At 37.5% G+C, this 24708-nt stretch overlaps 1 protein-coding gene across 4 annotated transcripts; it reads right to left on the reverse strand.

Moving 5' to 3' along the window:
- Positions 1-2916: 2916 nt before the first annotated feature.
- On the reverse strand, positions 2917-21649 carry si:ch211-86h15.1 (uncharacterized protein LOC558435 homolog). Of its 4 annotated transcripts, none has more exons than XM_060858166.1 (5): positions 21361-21649; positions 18579-19003; positions 12268-12362; positions 9352-9506; positions 8164-9239 (listed from the first exon to the last, which is right to left on the reverse strand). In XM_060858166.1, exons 1-5 carry the CDS (start codon positions 21539-21541, stop codon positions 8881-8883), a joined length of 1215 nt encoding a protein of 404 aa, XP_060714149.1. In that variant the 5' UTR covers positions 21542-21649; the 3' UTR covers positions 8164-8880. The 4 variants fall into 4 exon arrangements, with proteins under 4 accessions (XP_060714151.1, XP_060714149.1, XP_060714148.1 ...); XM_060858165.1 differs by having other exon boundaries at positions 8175-9239; positions 18579-19009; XM_060858168.1 differs by lacking the exons at positions 8164-9239; positions 9352-9506 and adding an exon at positions 2917-3338 and having other exon boundaries at positions 18579-19009.
- Between the last annotated feature and the right edge of the window lie 3059 nt (positions 21650-24708).

Here is a 24708-nt window from a genome sequence, read left to right on the forward strand (position 1 = left end):
GGCTCAGAACAATGCTCCAAAAAAGTTAAGTTAAAGAATCAGAGCACACCACGGAGAGTAGACACACATCTTGCATGGAGGAGCAAGGTATGGAGAAAAACAGTTAGCTGTCAAACAAATTTGATTGATAAAGGAAGAATTTACCTACTATTTACATCGGTATGTTTAGTTGCAGCATGAGTATACAATAAAATTAGAATTCTATTCATTATTCTATTAGTGAAATAATGATCTGGGGTCAAGTTTGAAACCCCTACAACATGTACAACAAATTGCAATGGTAATGAAATTATTGACAAGCCTTGTGTTCGTCCAATGAACCTTCCAGTAAACAGATTTTAGTGACACATCTAAACACACAAAAACTACTTCAGAGAAAGAGGCAATTTGACTGACATGACAGATGACCAGCTATAGACCTCTTTCCACATTATAGTCTTCTCACCACTAAGTAGAAATGCCATTAAGCCATTAACCATTAACCATGTAAAAGATTGGTATCAGAAATAGCAATGATGTTGGATTGGATATCATAGAATTAATCAAATGGAAAACATTGGAATTGAATTTGGAAAAGACATTACATTTTTACAAATTACATTAATAAATCTATTAAATTTGCATTGCAACACTAATTTTCAAGTGTTTCCGTTACAAAACAAAAAATTATTTAGAATTAATTTAAAATGATTTAACTTCAATTATTTTTGTTTCATCTTTACCACTAAGAGACAAAAACTCTTCACACAAAAACTCTGAGATCTAGAGAAAATCGCTCATCTCTGTCATTTTTAAGCCTACAGTAGTTTGATGCCCGTTTGTCCGCTAAAGTGCGAATGTTCTTTTGCCAATCAGACAACAATCTTCAAAATTCTGAAGGTTGCGGCCTAAAAAGTGTCAAACTCAATGTGTCTCGAGCATGTTAACGCTCACAGATGGCACAACTGCAACAGTTTCCATGTAATAGAAACATTAATAATGGTGTTAGTGTTTAGCATTCTGTAACATACCTGATTAGGGCTATATGAATTTAGGATGTTTCTGATCTGCTGTGTGATTTAGGGAAAACGACCACAAATCCAGTGCACAGAAGTGTGAAAATCTGTTCAGATAGCAACCCTGAAGCTCCTGATGCCTAGAGTCTAAAACACAATGTTAACAAAATATCCATTCAATTTCATATTGGATATTAAAGTAAGGTGATTTTTAGGTCTAGAATTGCACTCTTAAAATTGTGTTAGTGACTAGAAGGTTTAAATTTCCAGTGCATTTCCATGTGCTTCAAATATCTAGACTCTTACATGTGTTTATGGCTTTCATAATGTATCACAATTTGATATGGTTAACAAAGAAAGATGTATCATCAGCAAGCTTTTTTTTTACTTCCCTGGCGCATTAGTGAACCATAGTCACTTTCCTGGCACTGCAGCGCTCTTTTAGGGGGTCAACATCGAGTCAATGGCTGAATTGGTGTGAATTCATTACCTAGCTGTACTCAGGACACAAATGTTGTTTATACTTCCATGTGCTTAAAAAGCCCTTCAGGCTCAAACAACACAGAAAGCAGGCTCAGTACAAACAAACGGTAAGGGAACTGAAAATTACAACACTGCTATGCAACAGGTTAAAAAATAAATGGCACGCCAAGTAATTACAAAATCAGGACTGACTCAGGCAGATATACGGAAAGTGTGCAAGCGTCAATAAATGCCTGGAAGCATTAGGAGCAAAAATATGAGCACTGCAAACACCTACACTGAGGCATTCAATTCTACCACCTTTTGTTGCTTGTATAGGTATATATGGTGTGTTGTGTAACGTTGTGTTCTTCTGTATTTAACCCCTATGCAGTTTAAGTAAGGTTTATATAATGCAAGGTTTAAAACGTTTTATCACTGACCTAATACTACACTTTTTTTTCTACCTACTGCATAGGGTAGTCATCAGCTAGCAGACAATAGTTTCCATCCAGAACTGTTTTGTCAGCATGCCTTATCCTGATTGTTTATTGTATTATTTTTGGAGTAATATATTCAGGAATGCCAATTAAAATCTAATTTATATCTATCTATCTATCTATCTATCTATGAAAGAAGAAGAATATTTTGCAAAGCCTTGTCGCATACTCAATAGGGGGAAAATTATCCCTGGTGTAAGGAACACAAACAATGTTATATGTCTGCCCTCTTGTGTTTATTAAAAGACACTGCTGAAACCTTTTTTTTTTAAATATTTATTCTCATTATAGTGTTAATATCATAATTGCTGTGTTTTAACTGTAATTATTATTGTACTTACTGTATCAAGGCTAATTGTATCAAGGCATGTTTTAAATCAATGCAAATACGGTAATTTAGAAAAAGGAGCAGTGATGTAAGAGCATATTGTATTTATATGAAACAAAGAGGGGGGCACAGTGTCTTAGTGGTTAGCATGTTTGCCTCACACCTCCAGGGTTGGGGGTTCGATTCCCGCCTCCGCCTTGTGTGTGGAGTTTGCATGTTCTCCCCGTGCCTCGGGGGTTTCCTCCGGATACTCTGGTTTCCTCCCCCGGTCCAAAGACATGCATAGTAGGTTGATTGGCATCTCTGGAAAATTGTCTGTAGTGTGTGATTGCGTGAGTGAATGAGAGTGTGTGTGTGCCCTGCGATGGGTTGGCACTCCGTCCAGGGTGTATCCTGCCTTGATGCCCGATGACGCCTGAGATAGGCACAGGCTCCCCGTGACCCGAGAATAGTCGGTAGAAAATGAATGAATGAATGAATGAATGAATGAAACAAAGAGTGTTGCAAGCATACTTACAGAATGCATGATGAGGCAGCAGTAAATATGCCAACTGTTAATTTACTTAATTATACACAACAGAATGTACTAGTATCATTAACAGGATATAACTGCAACACAGGTTTACAATAGTAAAGTCATAAAAAAAATTGACCACCTTAATTTTCTTCACTTATACAGAGTAAACTTTACACCGCTTTACATGCTTGTTCTTCACACTCGGGTCTTTAAAACGTCTCCCACATTTTGGACATATGAATGGTTTCTCTCCTGTATGAATCCTAACGTGTGTCCGAAGGTGGCCTTGTTGTTTGAATTTGTTGCCACAAAAAGGGCAGTGGTACGGCCTCTCTCCGGAATGGACCCGCTCATGTATCCTGACATCAGAAACTCGCCTGAAAATCTTTCCACACAGCTTGCACTGATTTTTGTCTGGAGACTGTAGGGGGCTGTCCACTGTGCTGCAAGGCCAGTGTCTGACACAGTGTATTTGCCTGGGCTTATGCAACAGCTGCCCTCTGTCTTCATCCAGAATCCTCTGGGTTAATGAATGGCTATAAGCAAAGACAGTCAATAAACATTAGTTGAACAGAATATAAACATGGTATTTCAGCACTTAATCAAGACCACAATTTCTGATCTACAAATGAGGTCAAACTTATTAGCAATTCAAATGGGTCTGTGTTTTTTTTACTGTGCCCTGTGCACATCGTGAACTGCTTGTACAAGATGTTTTTGTCAAGCAATAGCCTTAAATTTAAGCCACATACTGTATCTTTAATTGACTGGATGATCATTAGGATTCTCTGCTTATACAGTATAACTGTTATCGTTATATAATATCATTATTATTGTTGCAGATTACAGCCGTGAAGCATAACTGTCCTGTGTGTGTGTGTGTGTGTGGTACCATTCCTTTCTTACTTGGTGCCTAGTCATGGCTCTCTTTATGTGGCTGACTGAGAATAGTTGGGGTTGCGTGTGTGTGCAGCACTGACTGTGTGTAGTTTTTACATCTTTGTTTCGTCACATCAAGATTACATGATTTCACCAGCTAGTCATAGTAAGCAGACAATGGCTGAAAGAAACAAATATGAAATACAAGGCATCTCTTGCCACAGAGTGAAAACTATTTCCCAACATATACTGCAAACATAAAACCTTTAGCATACATGCTAGCATACAAGTATGCAACATCAAACATGCTGTGGTAAAATAATTATGTGCCCCTGATAATGCTAATTGCTAACATTAACTGTCACCTTCTAGCAGGCATAAACTGCTTTGTATTTACGTACACAGTGTTTCAAGCAACATTTATTATTAGATATGATCTGTTAATCCTTTGATTAATCATGTTAACTTGATAATTAAGAATTAGCTTAAAGTAATTTAGCAATTTAAGTACTTTAAAGACATGCAGATCTTGTGACAATTATTAATTAAACTTAATAAAAATTAATAAAACTCTTCTAAAAAATCTTTCTCACCTAGTGCATGCAAAGAAGATATTAAGATGGAATAGATAGATCATTGTTTAATTTGTTGGGGCAAAGCTCTCTGAGGTGGCATCTTTCATCTTGCAACATATGCTTGGTTTATAAAGAAAAAAGTACAATTCTTAAGCCATCTTTTTGTGTTTTTACTATCTTTTTTTGCTGGAATCAGCTAGTAAATTGGGTGTGATTAACATTCTCTTGTTTTTTTTTTTAATTACCCACCTAGACTCAACCCAATGCTTGGGTTCTGTCTGCCAACAAGATGAGGAGCAGCTGAAAGTTGCTCCATCTGAACCATTTGATAAAAAAAACAAAAGGGAGAGCATGGTGTCACCTGCCAATCCTGCAACAGAGAAACTACTTCCTCACCATGTGAAGGTTTGGAAGATCCTGCTGAGGTATGTGGGGTACCTCTGCAAATCTGCTTTGAGCAAACAGATCTGCTTATGTCTTGGGCAGATGCAAAAGCTGAAGAGAAAGTGGGTGAAAGATGATCTGATATGGAGGGCATGGTAAGTCTTGAGCATCTTTGAAGCAAGTGTACTGTCACCTTGGGTTCCACCGCGGGCATATGGAAAGGCCTTGAATGGGTGTTTTGTTGAAGATTGATGCATCTACCCATGCCACTGCTTTCTCCTCCATATGCTCAAGGAAACTGGCATGAGCTGTTGTGCCACTGCATTTGACCCTTTGCAGACTTTTATGTTAACCCCAGGGATCTCCAGTCTTGCTGCTGCTGCTATTCTCCACTGTGTTGTGGGATCTGCCATTTGGGCAGGGGGATATGATGGGCAGTCTTTAAACTCATTCTCCACACTAAGAAAGAAATGAACTTTTATCATCATCATACTTCTGTAAAATCTTTCAAACAGTAAGGAACAGGAATCATGCTCATCATTCCTGCTCATTACACTGGGGTTGGATTAGGCATGGCATGGCAACCTGCTGCAAGCTATGCCTGGTAGCACAAGCAGACACAAGGGGATTCTTGACATACTGGTTTGGTGTGCCAAACTACACTGCAGGCATTTCATGGTGAATGGTGTACAGTGATGAAATAAGCAAGGATTGTTGACAGCTGCCTGGGCATGTAGCAGCACAAAACAACTGGAGCAAACCTGGTGTTTCCATGCATTCCTAAAGGAGAACAACCAAATTGTGTGAGTGTGGAGAATGTCATTTTGTTGAGCATATCGCTCTATCTGTGGTTGGTTTAACTAATGGACTCTTGTCAGGAAGAATAATTTGAAATGTGCTCTTGGAGCGAAAGAGAAAAGAGTACTGAATGGCCAAATCTTGTTTGGGTACCTCATTATATACTCAAGATAGAGCACATAAATGTTATGTGTCAGCCCACCAAAAGGTTAATAGACAGGATAGCAACATGTGTATTATCTACCGTTAGATAGAGATGATACATTTAGAGTGCCAAAAGAGGTTACCAGGGTGACTAAAGATAGCATTTCCAATTTTCTGAAGGCCTTTAAAGTGTACAGGGGTAAGAATGAGAGACTGATTAACAAAGACTCCATTTTGACTCCAAGACAGAAGTGATTGAGAGATGGAGAATCAACATGTTTCTTTGCTGTTTGATAGTGTGGCTATCCTGCCAGAACTCCAACTGTCAGCACATAGAAGGTGCTATTTAATCGACTCAATCTTCTTGTCACTTTTCATACCACTGCTGCAGTAGCTGGTAACGAATAATGCTAATGTTTGCCTTGGCGTACATTTAGAAAATGCAGTGCACTGTGGAATTAAACCAGTAGGTCAGCAAAGACATTTAAAGTAGTGAAATTTGAATGTAAATTTCTATTACTTCAACCGAGCGAGTCCTGTTAGAATTTGACATGATGGTGTGCCTCCAGAGGGAAGAAGGAAAACAAGAAATTAGCAATGTATGCACAGCAGTAAGGATGGAAGTTGATAGAATTTCATAATTGGATAACATTTTTTGTACAGCTTATCACATAATTTGAATTTCTTGAACAAGATCAGGATCACTATCATTACATTCACCAGACACCCTTATCCAGAGTGATTTACATTTTTATTTCAATTTATACAACTTAGCAATTAAGGGTTAAGGGCCTTGCTCAGGGGCTCAGCAATGGCAGGTTGGTGGACATGGGGTTTGAACCCATGACCTTCTGATCAGTAGTCCAACACCTTAACCACTGAGCTACCACATCCCACTATCAAATTTATTGGAGTACATTCTCATTTTTAAAAAAGTACTTTTACAATTTTCAGCCACAGGCTTCAGGAGCTTGATGGCTGGGATCTGATCTATTTACCAACCCTGATTATTAAACACAACATTCTCACACGTTTGCTGACTGGTCAGTTGCAAGGTCACTCAAATGACATTTTCTTGTTAAACTAAACACTTTTTTTTGATTTAGTGAAGATCAAAGTTTGTGAGAGTAGATGGTAGACTCTTCAGTTCATCTTTTTTTGATCTTTGATCTTAGCAACCAAATTGACCAAAACAGAGATTGATTATATATGTATTCGAACACAGGAGGCACTTGTTCTGCACAGTGCCAGTGTGATGGGAGTTTAGATCTGGGCTAGCTGGATTTTCAATATGGAGATAGCTGGTGGCGGCTTTGAAAATAAGTATAAACAGCCTAGCTATTCCTCTTTTCTCTCAATGGTACACATTGACAGATCTCCTGACATAGATCTCCAGTATTTATTCATTACCTTTTTTTTTTTTTAGCTTTCACCTGTATACTGGTCAGTGTTTCCCAGAGCAGTTGGAGTGCTGATATTCTTGACAACTATTGAAGATTGCAATAGGATTGTCCTTTCCCTATTCAGGCATTTTATTTACCCAGGATATACAATGTAGCTGGAATCTATTTTTGTGTGTGTGTGTGTGTGTGTGTGTGTGTTTTAGGATATACTGTAGGAATTTCATGTGCATCTCCTGCAATCAAATTGGTTCTGTACATCTGTACAACTGTCTACAAGTGTTTTATGGAAATGTAATAGTTTTTCATCTTAATTCTGCTTTGCATGTTTGCAATAATGTTTGCAACAAGATCTTGGTAGCTGTTGAATATTTTTTAACTAAGCCACTGCGGGGCATGACCCATGAGGGGCAGCATGAGTCTTGGCCCAGAGGGCCTCTATTAACACTTGAATTTAATTTAATATGTATGAAGGACTTTCTATAAGCAGTTCAGCCAAGGTTAATCTTCATAAAGAGTGGAGCTCTATGTATCTACAGACAAGTCCACACTGTATACTGTATGTTTCATAATATAGAACTGAAATGAGACTCTCTAGTATAGTGAAAGCTTGATGCAAAATGATCTGACCTCTCTGAAACCAAATCAACACATTTTTCAATTCATTATCTGTACAACATTAGAACATTCTCCACTTAAACAGCTTGAATGTAGACAGCTTTCCGAGCCGAGTTACAAAATATAACTCAATACCCTAATATACAAATATATAAATGTACCTTATATTCATTTAAACCGAAACTGATGGAGATATGTATTTAAAACCCTTTAATACATTTAAAGGGTTTTAAATACATTTCATAGTTTTGTGATGTCATAGTGATACAAAGCTAAATGTCTAGCTCCAGCTTTAAGTTATAAATATTCAACTTGGTGTAATGGCAAAGAATTTAAATTACAGTGGGGTAAAAAAACAAAACAAAACAAAAAAGGTAGCTTTTTTAAGAATTCATTCGTATTTGGACGACTCTCGCTCATTACAATTCCTAGTTTTTTTAAGACACTGTTGAAATGCTATTTTCCACCTCGATGTGATTCCATTTCCAGTCATTAATTTTAGATAAATTCACCCATGTGTTGCTTTATAAATGTTCAATTTTCCTCACATTGAATATTCTCCTTTATATTAGACTGGATTATAACCAATCCTTAAGACATTTAAACTATGTCATGCTGTGCATTTTAATGCCTATAACCATGACAGAGCTCTTCCTTAGATCGCTCAGCTTTTGTAAGTGTGTGCACTGTTGAGTCCAACTGGTCCTATTAAACATCAATAAACGGCAAATGAACACTGTTTACATAGTGTATTTTTGTGAATAATGTTAGTTAAAAAAAACAGCAGCTTTACAAATATTTGACAAGTCAGGTTCTTGAGAAATGAACAAAAACAGTGCTACAACATTACCATTTTCTGTCAGAAACAGACTGTTACATTTACCTAAGATGAATCATAGTGTTTTTTTAATATACATTGTTCTATAAAAGACACTGATCCAAATGACTAAAAAATTCTAAAACTTATAAGACCCATCTTCAAGCCCTATAGAATACAGTCCATGCTAATCCCCTTTAGTATATCTGTTAGCCTTGTAAGCATCTTTGTAGTAATTATATTTAAAAAGTATAAACATCCTGCTTTAGGCCATACAGTGTCTAATTTTTTTTTGGAATATATTAAAAGTTTCAAGTAGGGAAAAAAAAACCCTCTAAAAAATAAAATATACTAGATTCTGTTTTTCTATAATCACAGAAAGAGAGGCAAAACAGCAAGAGAAAGAAAACATAATTAAAAAACAAACCAAAAAAAAAACACCCCTCTGAATTATTGAATCTTTTCAACTCTGATGGCCAAGTTCGGCATTTTCGAGATGAGCCTTAACATGTCTGTTGCATGCACTTCGATCACTGAACCTCTTTCCACAGGAAATACAGCTATAGGGCTTTTCTCCTGTATGGATCCTAATATGCACACTAAGGTGACTGGATTGCCTGAAGTTTTTATCGCAGTAGGGACAGTGATAGGGTCTCTCTCCTGAATGAACTCTCAGGTGAACTTTCAACAGTCCTCGAGAGCTGAAACTCCTCCCACACACCACACACAGATTAGCTTCGGGTTCGCTTTGGTAAACTGCAGAAGGTTTGTGGCCAGGTTGAACGTCCCTCTCATTCAAGCTCCCTGTGCTTATGCATAACTCTAAATCACAGCACAAGGCAAAAGAAACAGTCAATTTACATATAACGTATAACAAGTTATGCCAATAATTGTATATATACATATATATGTATGAGAGATGATTTCTGCTTACGTCTTGGCATGCATTGTTCTTCCTCCAACATGAATACTTCTGGGAGTCTCTCCTTCTTCCTACAAGCTCTCTGATTTTCTATCCTCGGCTCTGTTTTTCTTTCTCTTCCAACTTTTGGTAGTTTGCCAATTCCACGAGCTCTTATCATAGAATATCTAAAATTGAAATTGAGCGAAAAAGAGAATTGCATAAACACATATTCTGTCACTGTTCAGGCAAATGTTAACCCCTTTAACTTGCACTCTTTTGTTATTTAGTGTTCATTAGGTGCTTTGCAGTTCCAATTAGGCTAGGCTGAATTAAATGTGATGTTTTGTTTGTTGTTTACAGCCACATGGTTTCAATCTTTAGGGCCCAAGCACTCTCAACAGTGCGATTTAATATTTATATTTCACATATTAACACATCTCATACTCAGACATGCTAATCCTGAGGAAACATTACTTAAATGTTAAAGCACAGCCTATCGACAACCTCCTCAGAATCATAGACTAGACTAGTCTCAGTCACAGTTTACAGAGTATCTAACAATTATTGTATACATTTTTTACCCACAAGCCTTAGATGCCTTGGTTATTGTTTTTCCTGTAGTTATATTTTTTGAAGGAAAATCAAACATTTGAACACCATGAATGTGATGATGTTTGATCAGTATATAGCCAGTGGATTGGAAACTAAGCTACATATGACATTCCACCTTGGAAATGTTTCTTAAGAGTAATTAATGTCATGAAAGCCAGACTCCAGGACCACATTAAGTTTAACTTTATTCTATCCTGCAATGAGACAGGGCTCAATTGCATATCAACTAGATACCGTTTACCTCCAAAGTATTCGATTCGGAATAGGACGAAGGCGTGGAAAAAAAAACAAATATTTGATAAACATGTTTCTTTTCATCATGGAGAAAAGACTCCTAATATTTCCCCCTTATTCCTAATAAGTCAGTGTTTCAATCTCGGACACACAATTCGTAGGAATTCTAATGAGCGAGACTTTTGATAAACGCTATAAGCACTTACCCCACTCTACACAATATGTGTCACTTTTCTTTAAGAATTCATCAATTTGCAGTATTTTGCAAATCGAGGAAATTGCTATTAGATGGAAAGGAAATAATCAGCAAAAAAGGGAAACGCTCTAGAAATGGTGCAATTGGTATGGCCATTTAGAATTTATCCATTTGTTCTCATTGAAAAATTAACTTTGTCAACAAATTAACAAACTGTCATATTTAGCTGACTATTGGATGTATGTGACTTGGAGCAAAAGTAACATATTATAATAATATAAGATGTTTGAATACTTACAAAACTGTATTAGGGTTGCTATGGTAACATTTTCTCAGTTGATCTCAGTGTATTATCGGGTGGCTATCTTCAACTTTTGACTTTTACAGATTATTACAGTGTATTTCCAGCTCCTGTTGTTTAACTATCAGTTTTTCTCTTTGCTCTATTTTTTCTGTCCTTCTGTAACTGCTCAAAAATGTAGAAGGATTTGACAACTTTCTGAACTCCCCAAATTATACATTACCCTTCATTTCCCAGCACAGGGAATGCAGACTGCACTAAAACTCAATCGCTATCAAAGGCACGGGAGAACATGGCAATGCTGACCATTGCTAAATAAAAAAACTGTTTATTTTGCTAAGAAGCTGCACACTTCTGTTTTTTGCTCAGTGCACCACCTTTCCTCACAGCCTCTCTCTCAATCTGTGTTTTTGTCTGTCTGTATATCTGTCTCTCTCTATCGCTCATCAAAACTGGCAGAAGGAGGAATAATTTGTTTTTGTTTTAGATTTTGATACAAAATATAAAACTTATCAACTGATTTATTGACTTGAAGTTGTCACTGTATAGCCAAAATGTTGTGTACACCTGACCATCACACTTATATTTGTGCCACAAACATGTTAAGGGAACACCTATGTTAACACAGTGGCTTTATTGTTCTAGATATTAGGAAGGCATATATGGCTATGGGACCCAGCTGTCCACATACTTTTGGCCATGTAGTGTATATAATGGAAATAGCATTTTTACATTTAGCATTAACAAAATAGCTTACAAAGCTAACCACAACACATCTTGTTGCAGTATACGGTCACATAAGATTTGTAGGAATTATAAAAAATAAGCAATTTTGCTGGAAAGGATACAAATAAAATTGATCAATAAAAGCAATAATCGCTTGATAAGTAGTTATAGATGCTAGGGCTTATTAATCTGTGAATCATTAGCGCTGTACACTGGGCAGTAGTGCCTCAATGGTTAATGCTCTGGGTTACTGATCAGCAGGTCAAGGTTTTAAGCCCCTTAACTTCCAAAGCTGCTACTTTTGGGCCCTTGAGCCCTCTCTGCTTCAGGGGCTATGTATCACAGCTGACCTTGTGCTATGGCCAAGGCTTCCTAACAAGCTGGGAGATTCACTGTTATGTGTATGCGACATTTGAAGTCTTCAAAACTATAATAGTAATGTACAGTCAGCACTGTGTCACTGGTAGGTGACTGGCAGGAGAGGGAGTGAGACAGAATTATAGTATTTTGCAGTATATTTTTTTCTGAAGATATGACCTATAGAACTCACAACACCAGCTTGTGACTAACGAAAGGCGCTATGAGTTTCTCTGTCACACTTAGTGCTGTGTGTTTTTTTTTTGTTCTGTTTTTTTTAATCATGTGACAGTTTTATACACCGTTTATCTACTTTTTAAATAAACTTTTTTGATCGTGGCATGGACACTGCTGCTTGATCAGACAAAAAATAATTCGATAGAATGTAGAATTTCCTATTCTTCCATTGAATAACTCTTAATACCAAAACAATATCCACCATGTTCCGTCTCCTAATGTGTCACCCGAACATAAAGGAATGCTACTCAAACTACGAAATACGAAATGTCTTAAGACTTACTTTTCTCTTCTTTGGAGTACTTTATCCTGCTCTGTTGGATTGTAATTAACACATCTTTTAGGTTGACCGGCCTTCACTCTGCTTGTTAATGGAAGCTGTAGTAGGAAAGAATAAATGACAGAATTAATAGGATTTTCACAAACAAAGCTATGATAACAAAAAAAAGGCTGAAATAACATTGTGAGAAGGAGCAACTGGGAATAGATTTGGTTATTATTTTTTGGCAATTTAAGCATATCTAACTATATTGAAATAAACCGTAGTAGTAGTAGGAGTAACATTACAAGTAGAATTAATGCTACTATTAGTAGTATATAATACAAGTAGAAATAGTACTAATACTAGTAACAGTACAAATACAAGTTGTAGTAATTGTACAACACAAAAAGAGATATTACAGCAACAATTATGTACAGTACAAAGCTACTAGCTTACCAAACTACTTCACTAAATATTTGTTAAATGGTGTGTACCAGCTACAAGAACATCTACACACTTAGGCTATGTTCAGACAGATCTGATTAACTAGCAAATATTTCTAAATGAAAATGTGACTTTTTTCCAAAAGCTTTGTTCATGCTAATAAAGACGATCTGCGACACGATCCGCACAAATTTCGTAAACAGAAAGTATTTAGGAACGTTCTAGGTTATGTCCATAACATAAGAACCTTAAAAAATCTATTGTGTTCTATATTCTACTCTTAATCGTGCAATGTCTCCTGCCTTCATCGTTTCCGTGACAACCTACGTAGATAGACGACGGTCAGCGCTGACGAATCAGATTTGGTTCACTTGCTCTCTTTAAACCTGCTTTCATTCCTAATTATTCTGATCGCATGAGTAACAACCTGATTTTCCATTCCCAAGTGGCGTTTTTATCTTCAAACAAGGATGCTCATGGTGATTTGTAAACCTGGTTAACCTTCTGAGGAGCCAGTATGTAGTATCAGGTATAGTGAAACCACTATTCTGGTCTCGGTTAAGTCCTACATTCATAATGTGAACATTTTATATGCAGATTGAGGTATTATCTTGGTGTGCAGAGGGATTAAAAATATATGGGAGGACATGAAATGTATTAGAGATAATAAACCTACAATATTTCATACAAATCTGTTAAAAGCCTTGTACACAAACGGACACACATTTGGTACCTTATTTATATTAGGCTGATGTTCATGTCACCTTTGTATTATATCTATCAAACACTAACATATCCCAGCGTCATTTCTACATTTGTTTGAACTTGTCTTTGTGCAACAGTAACAGTAACACGAAACCTACCCCCACATCTGAAATCAAGCTATATACCTACAGCTTATACAAATCAATTATATCATATATCATGATTCACATGCTTCATGAACAACACAAATGTAATGGCAATCAATACAACAGTCATTCACAATCAGTACAAGCCTTCACAAAGATCCGCCATGAAGAGTTAACTGATATTATAAACTGTGGATTAGATCAAGGGGGATAAAAGCTTGAGGCATAGCGTTTATTATTTAATTCTCTCTCTCTCTCTTCGTAAAATACTACTAAAATGAAAAGGAAATGAAAAGGAAAAAAACAACAACACAGCAGCACATGAAGGTTTTTTTTATCTTCTTCAAATAAACTGTATAAAATAAAAGTATTCACCCATATTAAAAGTCTTTAAATTCATCTGGAATACAAATAATACCTACACACACACTGTTCTACACACTATTTTCACTAAATTCACTGTTAGATAATCCAAGCTTGTATTAAAAACACTGACAGGAAGAAAGTGTGCATGTATTATTTGTAATTCAGAAAAAAATTAAATAATTATGGTGGTTGGAGCTGAATACTTTGGAAGCTACTTTAACTTGGTGCTAATGGGAAAAACAAATCTCATTAGAACCAATATATAATACCGTAATTAAAGCATATTTTACCCAAGTACACGTAATTTATCATTTTTAAAAATATATTATGTTTTAAATAATGAATTTTTTTTTCATTTGCTCTTAGGCCACAGCAACTCATAGGAGGTTTCACCCATGTGTTTTAAAAAAAAAAATTAGCATCATTTGTCTCAATACTGTATGTTGATACATCAATAATTCAACCTTTTAATAAAACATTTCAATAAAACTATTGCCAATAAAGATCAATACTCAATTCCATACAGCAGAATAAACCAATTTTATTGGGTCTTAAATGCCACATAGAACATTAACAATACATTTTCTTTAAAATAATTTATAATAAGTGGAATGCATGTCAAAAAAAAAACATGTTGTTTATACATAAATGTACACAAACTCAAGGTCTCACATAGGATACAGATGTTTTTTGTGAACCAGAGTTTAAGGAATATTCCATTTCTTCAACTACCAATTATTTTCAAATAAACTTGGTGATGTCCATCTTGATAAATGAGGCCCGCTGTGTGAACTTTACATTAGATTTGAATCAGAGTGTTTTAAATTGAACAGAATCAAATCACAGCATGTTTAACTTCACCCAATATGGGCGGCTGAACTTATAGAAGAACAATGTTGTTGGCTCTGATACTGATATTACGGTATGGATATATTCACTAAAGTACACTATATGGTCAAAGGTTTGTGGACATCTGACATAACTCTCTCATGTGCTTTCTGAACATTCCATTCAAGATTGAGCCTCCCATTTGCTTTTACAGAGCACTAGTAAGGTCAGTCACTGAGGTGCAGTCAGTGTCCCAGTTCATCCCAGTAGTGTTCACTCAAGATCTTCACTTCAATCTTGGCAAACTGTTCATGGACATTGATTTGTGCACAGGGGCACTGTTCTGGGCCACTTAGCTCCAATGAAGGGAAATGGTAAAGCTACAGCACCATACAAAAGGTGTGTTCCAATTCACATACTTGTGCGCTATTCTACACCATTGTGTGGTATAAATAGTCAGTTGTGTGTTCAAACAGGGAAAAAATATTTTGTGCCACTTTGTGTCATTTCATTTTGAACACTATTAAAAATTGTATTCTGCTAAAGCTAGCGGAGGTGGATTACGTATCTTTTGCTGTCGTCTGGGAAACGAAAAAAAAATTAAAAATGTAGTGTTCCATTTAAGATAATACTATAGAACCCTACTAAAATCCATACACTAGACTGTAGATTGAATATTGCAAGTGCATAGTGTAAAGTATGTCATTTGTGATGCAGTTAAATGCAAACTTGGGGAAGTCCCAGATATGGATGTGATGATGAGACCTGGAATAAAGAGGTTCCACCGTACTGTAAAACCTCAAGAACCAGGTCAACCTGTGAAAGATGATAACAGGTGATGATCCTAAAGCTCACGAAGAATGGTCACTTTTTGTTTCCTTCAAGTTTTCCTAGTTGAAGTTCTCTTTGCAGTTCCTCGCAACTGTTTCTCAGCTGAGGAAGTAATCTTTCTTTGCTTGCTCTCTGGTCTGGAGGACACCAGTGAAGTAGACTAAATGCCTCCTTCAGAGGACAAGAGTCTGTAAAAGCTTGACCTGTATTGGCCGAGTGTTCTTCTGCTGTGCTATTTACATCTACATCTTCCAGGTTTGCTGGAGCACACTCCATGGGCAGAGGTATAAAATTGAACACTGCCTCGGTCATCTTTCTTCTCTGCCTGTACTGTTTGGATGCAGCCCTCCATTGTGCTCTCTGTTTCTTCCTCTCGGTCTTTGGCAGGTCACATGACTTTATATATTTAATCTTTCCCAGCTGTTTTCTTCTTTGATAACTAAAACAATAATGTAGAATCGTGGGACATGAATTAGATTGTAAACAACCAATTTTAAAACGCATGATATACGATATTCCAAAGGACAGAAGTTTAAAGTGCACAGGCTGAAGCAATGCTACAAAAACAGCCCTTTAAATATAGACATTTATTTAAATATAAAGCGATCAAGAAGGTTTTGTTTAATAAGCTGCAAAACAGGGCAGCCAATCAGAGCATGTTTAAACCTAAAGGATTAAGAGCTTGTAAATTGGACAAGCTATTTACAAGATAAACTATTTTTGGTGCATAGAACAACATTATTTTACGTTACAGCACAATAGTGGATGCTCGAGGGGAAAACAATTAAAAATATCTATAAATATAGAATATGAGCACTTTAAACTTTACAGAATACAACTGGGCCTGATTAACACATGGTCATAATGGTTTCTTTTTAACAGGCTTCATTACCTTTCTTTCCTTTTAGCGAGATACTCAGCTCGTGCGTTAGGGTCAGAGTTAACCCGCTGCCTGTGACGTGCACTTTTTCCTTTGCTACTTAGTGGCATCTAGGAAACAAGGTTATAAAAGGTTAATATACGCATTCTTAATAAAAACAGGTTTACAAATACAAAACAAACGAAATGTCCATCCTCAAGTATTAATAGCGGGAAAAGACATTAAATGTAAAGATTTTTGTTTCGAATTAAACTACAGTTTAATAAAGAACTGTAAGTATAACATCATAATGTGTATAAAACCACAGAAAGAGGAAATGGAAAAATCACAATGGTTGCACCGCATGAGGTTTTTTGAGGTGCGGAACTGATAAATCTCATCAACGTACATTGTGAAATTTCTATTAAAAAAAAAGATCTAGGTTTACGAATACAATTTGATTTGCATTGTTTTCTTGAGTTCATACCTCATTACGGCCTTATGCAACAACTACGTATCGGCGCTTAAAAAGGTTGAAAGCTTTCTAAATTTGACAAAGTCTTACAAACCTTCTAGATGTTTCCAAGGATCCTTGGCATGTTGCTGTATGATGTCACTTCCTGCTACTGAATTGTGTTCAATATGCAAAGTCTCAAAATGCTCTTTTCTTGATGGTCGTACCAGATGATGATTAGTAAAATGCACAAATTTGGACACATTTTATTCACATATTAAAAAAAACTAGAAGTGCAAAAGTGTTTGAAAAAAATGCACCACTACCTCACACCACATGATCGTTTCAATGGGAAAATTTAAGTTGGCAAATACACCCACCAACCACATTAGTCAGTCAGAAGAAACAGGAATCTATGGACACAGTGGATACTGGGTCACCAAAACTGGATTTGGAAATTAATCCCCTGCTTGATGAATCTTGATTTTGTTTTTCTTTGACATGCAGATAGTACAGCCAGAATTTGGGAACAGAATGAATCCATGGACACAACACATCAGGCTGTTGTGGTATGTTTTATTGGCACAAACTGGCTGCCTTGATGCCAATGGATCATTGAATGCAATCCAGGTGCATCTCTTTATGGTCGCAATTTACCATCATAACGAGTATCGTATAATTATCCATCTTGTAGGTGTGTGTTGTGTTATGCCTCAAAAAATTGGAAATTAGCCAGTAATAGGACCCATTAGCTTACTCTTCTACACTATGGGTAGGTTGATATATGATGGGAAAAGAAGCCAAACATCATTGTTTAGCTTCCTTCAAGTTTCAAAATAAACTCCGCTTTCATGACATTAGAACCATTCCAATTTTTTATTCAAACTAAAGTGTGACTTTTTGGAAAAAAAATCACCAGTGTAAAATATGGGTAGGATAATTGCTTTGTTGAAGGTGGTTCAGTGCCTTGTTAAGACTGATCGATTCATCAATTTTGCTAAGCAGTGCGATATTTCATCACAAAAGCATGGTGAACCAAACAGACTTCTAATCTACAAAAATGCTCAATTTTGGTTAAATTGCCTTCAGCGATAATGTACTCGATTGATATTGTTTACTATTTAGTATGTATTTTTATGAATTTTACATATAGTCAAAAGACACACCTACATTTGAAAAGTTCATGAACATAGACCTACACATCAAACTTATTTTAGCACTTCTGTCCTGAAAGAATGAACGTGGAGAAGATTCCATGCCAGACAAAAAATAAGAAAATATGAAATGCAATACACCTGCTTTTTTTAGTGACATAATAAAAAGTAATCCATGTTGCTGACTGAATTTCATTCTAAGACCCAGTTAAGGCTTTTCAATAATGACAGAGAGAAAACGTTTCACACTGAAAAGCAAAACTTCTGTTGCACTGCTCTTACACTATATTCTCTCAACATAACAAATACTACTACTACTACTACTACTACTACTATTAATAATAATAATAATAATAATAATAATAATAATAATAATAATAATAAAGCTGACGTCATGAAAAAGTGAATGTAATTCAGTGTTGCATTGCATTTTAGTCATCACTTAGACACAATGAATGATTTAGGCTACAATATTAAATCTACAAATTTACCTAACCATTAAATGTAATGGTTTATTTAAAAGATCACAAATTGAGGTCACTTACCTCTGAGGCATTATGCATTGAGGAAAGTATGTCCAGTTCAGTTTCAAGCCCACTCGCCTGGTTGGAAGCCAGTCCGCTGCTCGGATCATCAGACATGCTGCTCTGTGATGTGCAGAAAATCTCTGCTCCCAAACTAGACTTCGACTCATCGGTTTCTTCTTTAATCTGCATACACTGATGAGCCTGGAGTGAAGGACTGCTGTCTGTCATCTGTGGATGTAGCATCTCTTCTATTCTCTGTTCATTCTCTAGACATGCACTTGGGGAAACTGGTTCTTCAGGCACGTTTGTTTGAGGAAGTGGAACTCGAAGCTCTTCCCTGGAAGCGCTTGTCTCTTTCTTCACCTGAATCTTCTCACCTGGATCTCCTCTCTCAGATCCAACACAGGGTTCTCCGTGGAAGACAGACAGCCCAGGCTGTAATTCTGAAACTGAGAAATATTAGAATAAGTTGATATAGAACATGGTCAGTGTTAACTTAAGTACACCCTGACTGTGAGGGGGGAAAAATAAGAAGGCAGACACAGAGAAAAAGTCCTGTATTGTGACTAGACTTTTATTTACATTTTATTAATCATATATAGTGACCTATATATATATAGATAGAGAGAGAGAGAGAGAGAGAGAGAGAGAGAGAGAGAGAGAGAGAGAGAGAGAGAGAACATGTGGTAGCCAGGTCCACCAAGCTGCCACTGTTGGGCCCCTGAGCGAGGCCCTCAAACCTCAATTGCTCAGCTATATTAAAAAAATGAGATAATGTAAGTCGCTCTGGATAAGGGCGTCTGACAAATGCTGGAAATGTAAATGTATTTATATATGAGCCCTAACATTAAAACCACTGACAGGTGAAGTGAACAGCAGATAAATCTCTCATTACAAACAAACATGGCCCCTGTCAAGAGGTGGGATATATTAGGCAGAAAGTGAAGTCATCACTTGGAAGCAGGGAAAATGGGGAAGTGTAAGAATCTGTGAGATTGAAATGGGGAAATCAGTGACAGCTAGAAGATTGGAGCAGACTGATGGAAGAAACCGATGAATCACTGTACAGGGAATAGCTTGAGGAACATGAAAATGTTCTGGCTTCCAAATTACCCAGATCTCAATCTATAAAATGTGCTGGACAAACTGTAAACAAGTCTATTCCAAAAACAAGTCTGCTCCATGCACAAGTCTGCTCCATGCACAAGTCTGCTCCATGCACAAGTCTGCTCCATGCACAAGTCTGCTCCATGCACAAGTCTGCTCCATGCACAAGTCTGCTCCATGCACAAGTCTGCTCCATGCACAAGTCTGCTCCATACACAAGTCTGCTCCATACACAAGTCTGCTCCATAAACAAGTCTGCTCCATACACAAGTCTGCTCCATACACAAGTCTGCTCCATACACAAGTCTGCTCCAAAAACAAGTCTGCTCCAAAAACAAGTCTGCTCCATACACAAGTCTGCTCCATAAACAAGTCTGCTCCATACACAAGTCTGCTCCATACACAAGTCTGCTCCAAAAACAAGTCTGCTCCAAAAACAAGTCTGCTCCATACACAAGTCTGCTCCATAAACAAGTCTGCTCCATACACAAGTCTGCTCCATACACAAGTCTGCTCCATACACAAGTCTGCTCCAAAAACAAGTCTGCTCCAAAAACAAGTCTGCTCCATACACAAGTCTGCTCCATAAACAAGTCTGCTCCATGCACAAGTCTGCTCCATGCACAAGTCTGCTCCATGCACAAGTCTGCTCCATACACAAGTCTGCTCCATAAACAAGTCTGCTCCATACACAAGTCTGCTCCATGCACAAGTCTGCTCCATGCACAAGTCTGCTCCATGCACAAGTCTGCTCCATGCACAAGTCTGCTCCATGCACAAGTCTGCTCCATGCACAAGTCTGCTCCATGCACAAGTCTGCTCCATACACAAGTCTGCTCCATAAACAAGTCTGCTCCATAAACAAGTCTGCTCCATACACAAGTCTGCTCCATACACAAGTCTGCTCCATGCACAAGTCTGCTCCATGCACAAGTCTGCTCCATGCACAAGTCTGCTCCATGCACAAGTCTGCTCCATACACAAGTCTGCTCCATAAACAAGTCTGCTCCATAAACAAGTCTGCTCCATACACAAGTCTGATCCATACACAAGTCTGCTCTATGCACAAGTCTGCTCCATACACAAGTCTGCTCCATGCACAAGTCTGATCCATGCACAAGTCTGCTCTATGCACAAGTCTGCTCTATGCACAAGTCTGCTCCATACACAAGTCTGCTCCATGCACAAGTCTGCTCCATAAACAAGTCTGCTCCATACACAAGTCTGATCCATACACAAGTCTGATCCATAAAGGCTCCACCTCAAACTAACAGGACTTAAAGGATCCGCTTGCTAACGTCTTAGTGCCAAATACTACAGCGCACCTTAAGGTCTAGTGATGTATCAGAGCACAGAATAAACATTTGCAGTATTAGTCAGGTAGTTTTAATGTGTGTATGTAGAAATAAAACAGACCGGTGTGTTTATTTTCATTCCCTTTTCCCTGAGTGTCTGTCTGTGTTTACACTTTACGCTAAAGCTAACAGTCTTTGGCTGCATCCCAATTCCCTCCCTACTGGTTAATCCCCTACGTGTGGTGTTCAGGTCTTTCTTCTACACCCTACCTAGTGCACTTATATAGTGACCGTAGCGCCATTTTGAAGTGAACCAGAAACATAAGCGACTCAGAAAGCAGCTTGAACCCGGTCGAAGTAATAAGTGTAACGGTTTAAATGACACCCAGCAGACTCACCTGGATAAAACTGTATACCTGCCTCCAGCAGTCTGCTCTTCAGAAGCTCGTTTTCTTGTCTGGATCGAGAAATTTCGTCGTGATATTCAGTAACGGTAACTTCCACTGCCTTGAAAATCTCCTGGGCCGCCAGCATTAAACGTTCTGTTAGGAAAATGCTCAGAGATTGCAGATTCGTCATGGTGACGTTAAACAGCTTTAACAAAGCTGCAGAAATAACCAGCAAACTTAATGACAACAATAGACCTAGGATTTACTACCGTCCTTCTTCTCCTATCAGCTTAACAGTGTTAATGCTATATAGAAATACATTGTTTAGCGCCCCCGTGTGGCTTGGAGCACGGGTTTAGTACACAGATACTGTACAAATAATAATATTCATTCATTCATTCATCTTCTACCGCTTATCCGAACTACCTCGGGTCACGGGGAGCCTGTGCCTATCTCAGGCGTCATCGGGCATCAAGGCAGGATACACCCTGGACGGAGTGCCAACCCATCGCAGGGCACACACACACTCTCATTAACTCATTTACATTTACATTTACAGCATTTGGCAGACGCCCTTATCCAGAGCGACGTACACAAGTGCTTAAATCTCTAACATTGAATACATTAATGCTGGCTCACTAAGTTACATACTTAAGATACCATGAGTTTAAAACATTTGTTCAAAGTTACAATGAAAGTGTCAAAGGTGTGTTTCACACACTAGTTACAATTTTCCAGAGATGCCAATCAACCTACCATGCATGTCTTTGGACCGGGGGAGGAAACCGGAGTACCCGGAGGAAACCCCGAGGCACGGGGAGAACATGCAAACTCCACACACACAAGGTGGAGGCGGGAATCGAACCCCGACCCTGGAGGTGTGAGGCGAACGTGCTAACCACTAAGCCACCGTGCCCCCCCTAATAATAATAATATATATATATATTTTTTATTTGCAAAATATTTTATTAATTATCACCAATGAAGATGTAGAATATTGATGACAACACCACCACCCATGCTACCACCAAAAATACTACTACAACTACTAATAATAATAATAACAACAATAATATAAACATTAGGAAAAATATCTTTGAAGAAGAAGAATAAGTAACTGCTCAAATCAATTTATACTATGGCAGATACAATTTTGTAGTTGTTTTTTCCTTTTTTATTATTTGTGATGTTTTAACATTTCCGATTATCACTTTTTTATTTTTATTTTTACTTATCCTAATCACGGGGCATCATTTACACACTCTTTATATTTATATAAATATATGAATATATTTTGTATTTATTAAAGAAAGTCAGCAGAGAAGTCGGCTTGAAACTAACACCAATAAGCAAGTATAGGAAACAGTAATTTATCCAGTCATTCATTTATTCATTCATTCATTCATTCATTCATTCATTCATTCATTCATTCATTCTTAATCACTTTTTTTCTGGTCAGGGTTGCTAGGGATCCAGAGCTAATCACTGGGTGCAATGTGAGACTTCACCCTGAATGGGACGCCAGTTCACCAGGATGTCATGCACACACTTTCACACACTTGTTCACACCTAGGAGCAATAGTAGTGTAGATAGGAAGTGGATTAAGTAGTATCTTAAGAGCTAAAGTGTTTAGTAAATATTCAGGTCACTTACGGCTGTTTGGACTGTGAAGAAAAGTTCATTCCACCAGCTTCGTGTCAGGACATAGAAGAGTATAGATGCATGTCTCCTTTGGTGGTGCATTTATCCATAAAAAGTTCTCTACTCTTTATACATAAAAAGTTCTCTAATCATCAAGCATCTCTTACTCATAGACTTGAAGGCATAATGCTACAGGAGGCCTGTATGTCATCGTGCAGTTTCTCCACATTCTATTGGTGTGAGCATGAAGCTTATCTCTGAGCACCTTTCAGGGCAGTCCTGTTTCTTGTGACATTGTATTCAAGCAGGGCTGCAACAACACACTAATTACATATATAAATATAGCTGAATCACAGCCAAATATCATGGTAACTCCATGCCAGCTCTAAGGAAAGATGGCCGATAGACTGAAGTATTTATTACAAATACTACCTCATTAACCACCATCAGTCTCCAAGAGGTGTCCAAATAACAGGATTCTCAGAAACATTGGAGGTTACCTGGGGTCAGTTGCACAGACACATTCTTATTTATTGCACATCTTGGTACAAGAGGATTGTGATTTGGAATCTTAATTAATAAATCATGTTAATCCGATAAAATTATCTGGTCTAGATATAGAACAATTCTTTGTATTTCTCTCTCTCTCTCTCTCTCTCTAGCACACACTCTCTCTCTCTCACACACACACACACACACACACACACACACACACACACGCACACACACAGTAAAGTGCCTGGTTACAGTATACATGCAAGGAGCTTGTGTGGTACAGTGCTGAGCAGTGAATGGTGAAGAATAAGTCATTGTTTGACAGGAGCAGCTGTCCTCTCTGCTCTTCCTCACGACAGGGTCTGCTCAGCCACCTGCCCTCCGTTCTCCAACTATGGTAGCAAACTTTTTCTCTCCAGCCCACCTCACATTACTGCCAAAACACTGCTGCCTCTGTGGACTAGGCACTGAAAAATCTCCCAATTCTTGTATTTGACAGAAGAATGTATTGATTAAACACATTAGGTTGAAGCAGATGTTATTATACAGTACTGTATGTCAGAATGAAAAGCTTCATGCTTGCTAGTTAATTAGCTACATAACAATTCAGATGTAGTATTCAACACAATCTAAACCTGGAACAGGATATGGAAGCTAAATATAGTCAATTGCAGTCTTTATTCCATGACACAAGGATGTGAATCTTAAAAACTTACACTTTCATTCACAATAAAGCAAAAATCATGTCTTCTGGAAACTTCACTGGGTTTTAAATACTGACACTGTGATGCACTCCCTGTATGTGACAACAATCTCTTATATTCTTCATGTCTGTAATATTAACTGATGATTGAATATACTGTCTTAATTGAGATAAACATTTATTTCTAATAAAATGGATGTGACTTCATGTGTTGTGGGGGAGTTACAGTATGTAGATTCCTCGGGTACAGCATAGCTGGTTATTTTAACCCCAGTGATCCAGAATATGGTGGAAAAAGATTTGTAGGCCAACAGTGACGTAGCAGACGCCAGAGCGCTGGTATGAACAGGCATGTCATTACAGCTACAACATGGTTGCCATTCTCTGTCATCCCGCCACTCCCAGCACACTAGTCACATGCCACTCTCTCAAGAACCCTACAGCCAATACAACTTTGAGGAACAAATATATACTTCTACAAGATGATCCTGTCTCTACATGCTAGATTCTTACTTTG

Source organism: Tachysurus vachellii, chromosome 22, assembly GCF_030014155.1.
Source record: "Tachysurus vachellii isolate PV-2020 chromosome 22, HZAU_Pvac_v1, whole genome shotgun sequence".
Classification (NCBI taxonomy): domain Eukaryota; kingdom Metazoa; phylum Chordata; class Actinopteri; order Siluriformes; family Bagridae; genus Tachysurus; species Tachysurus vachellii.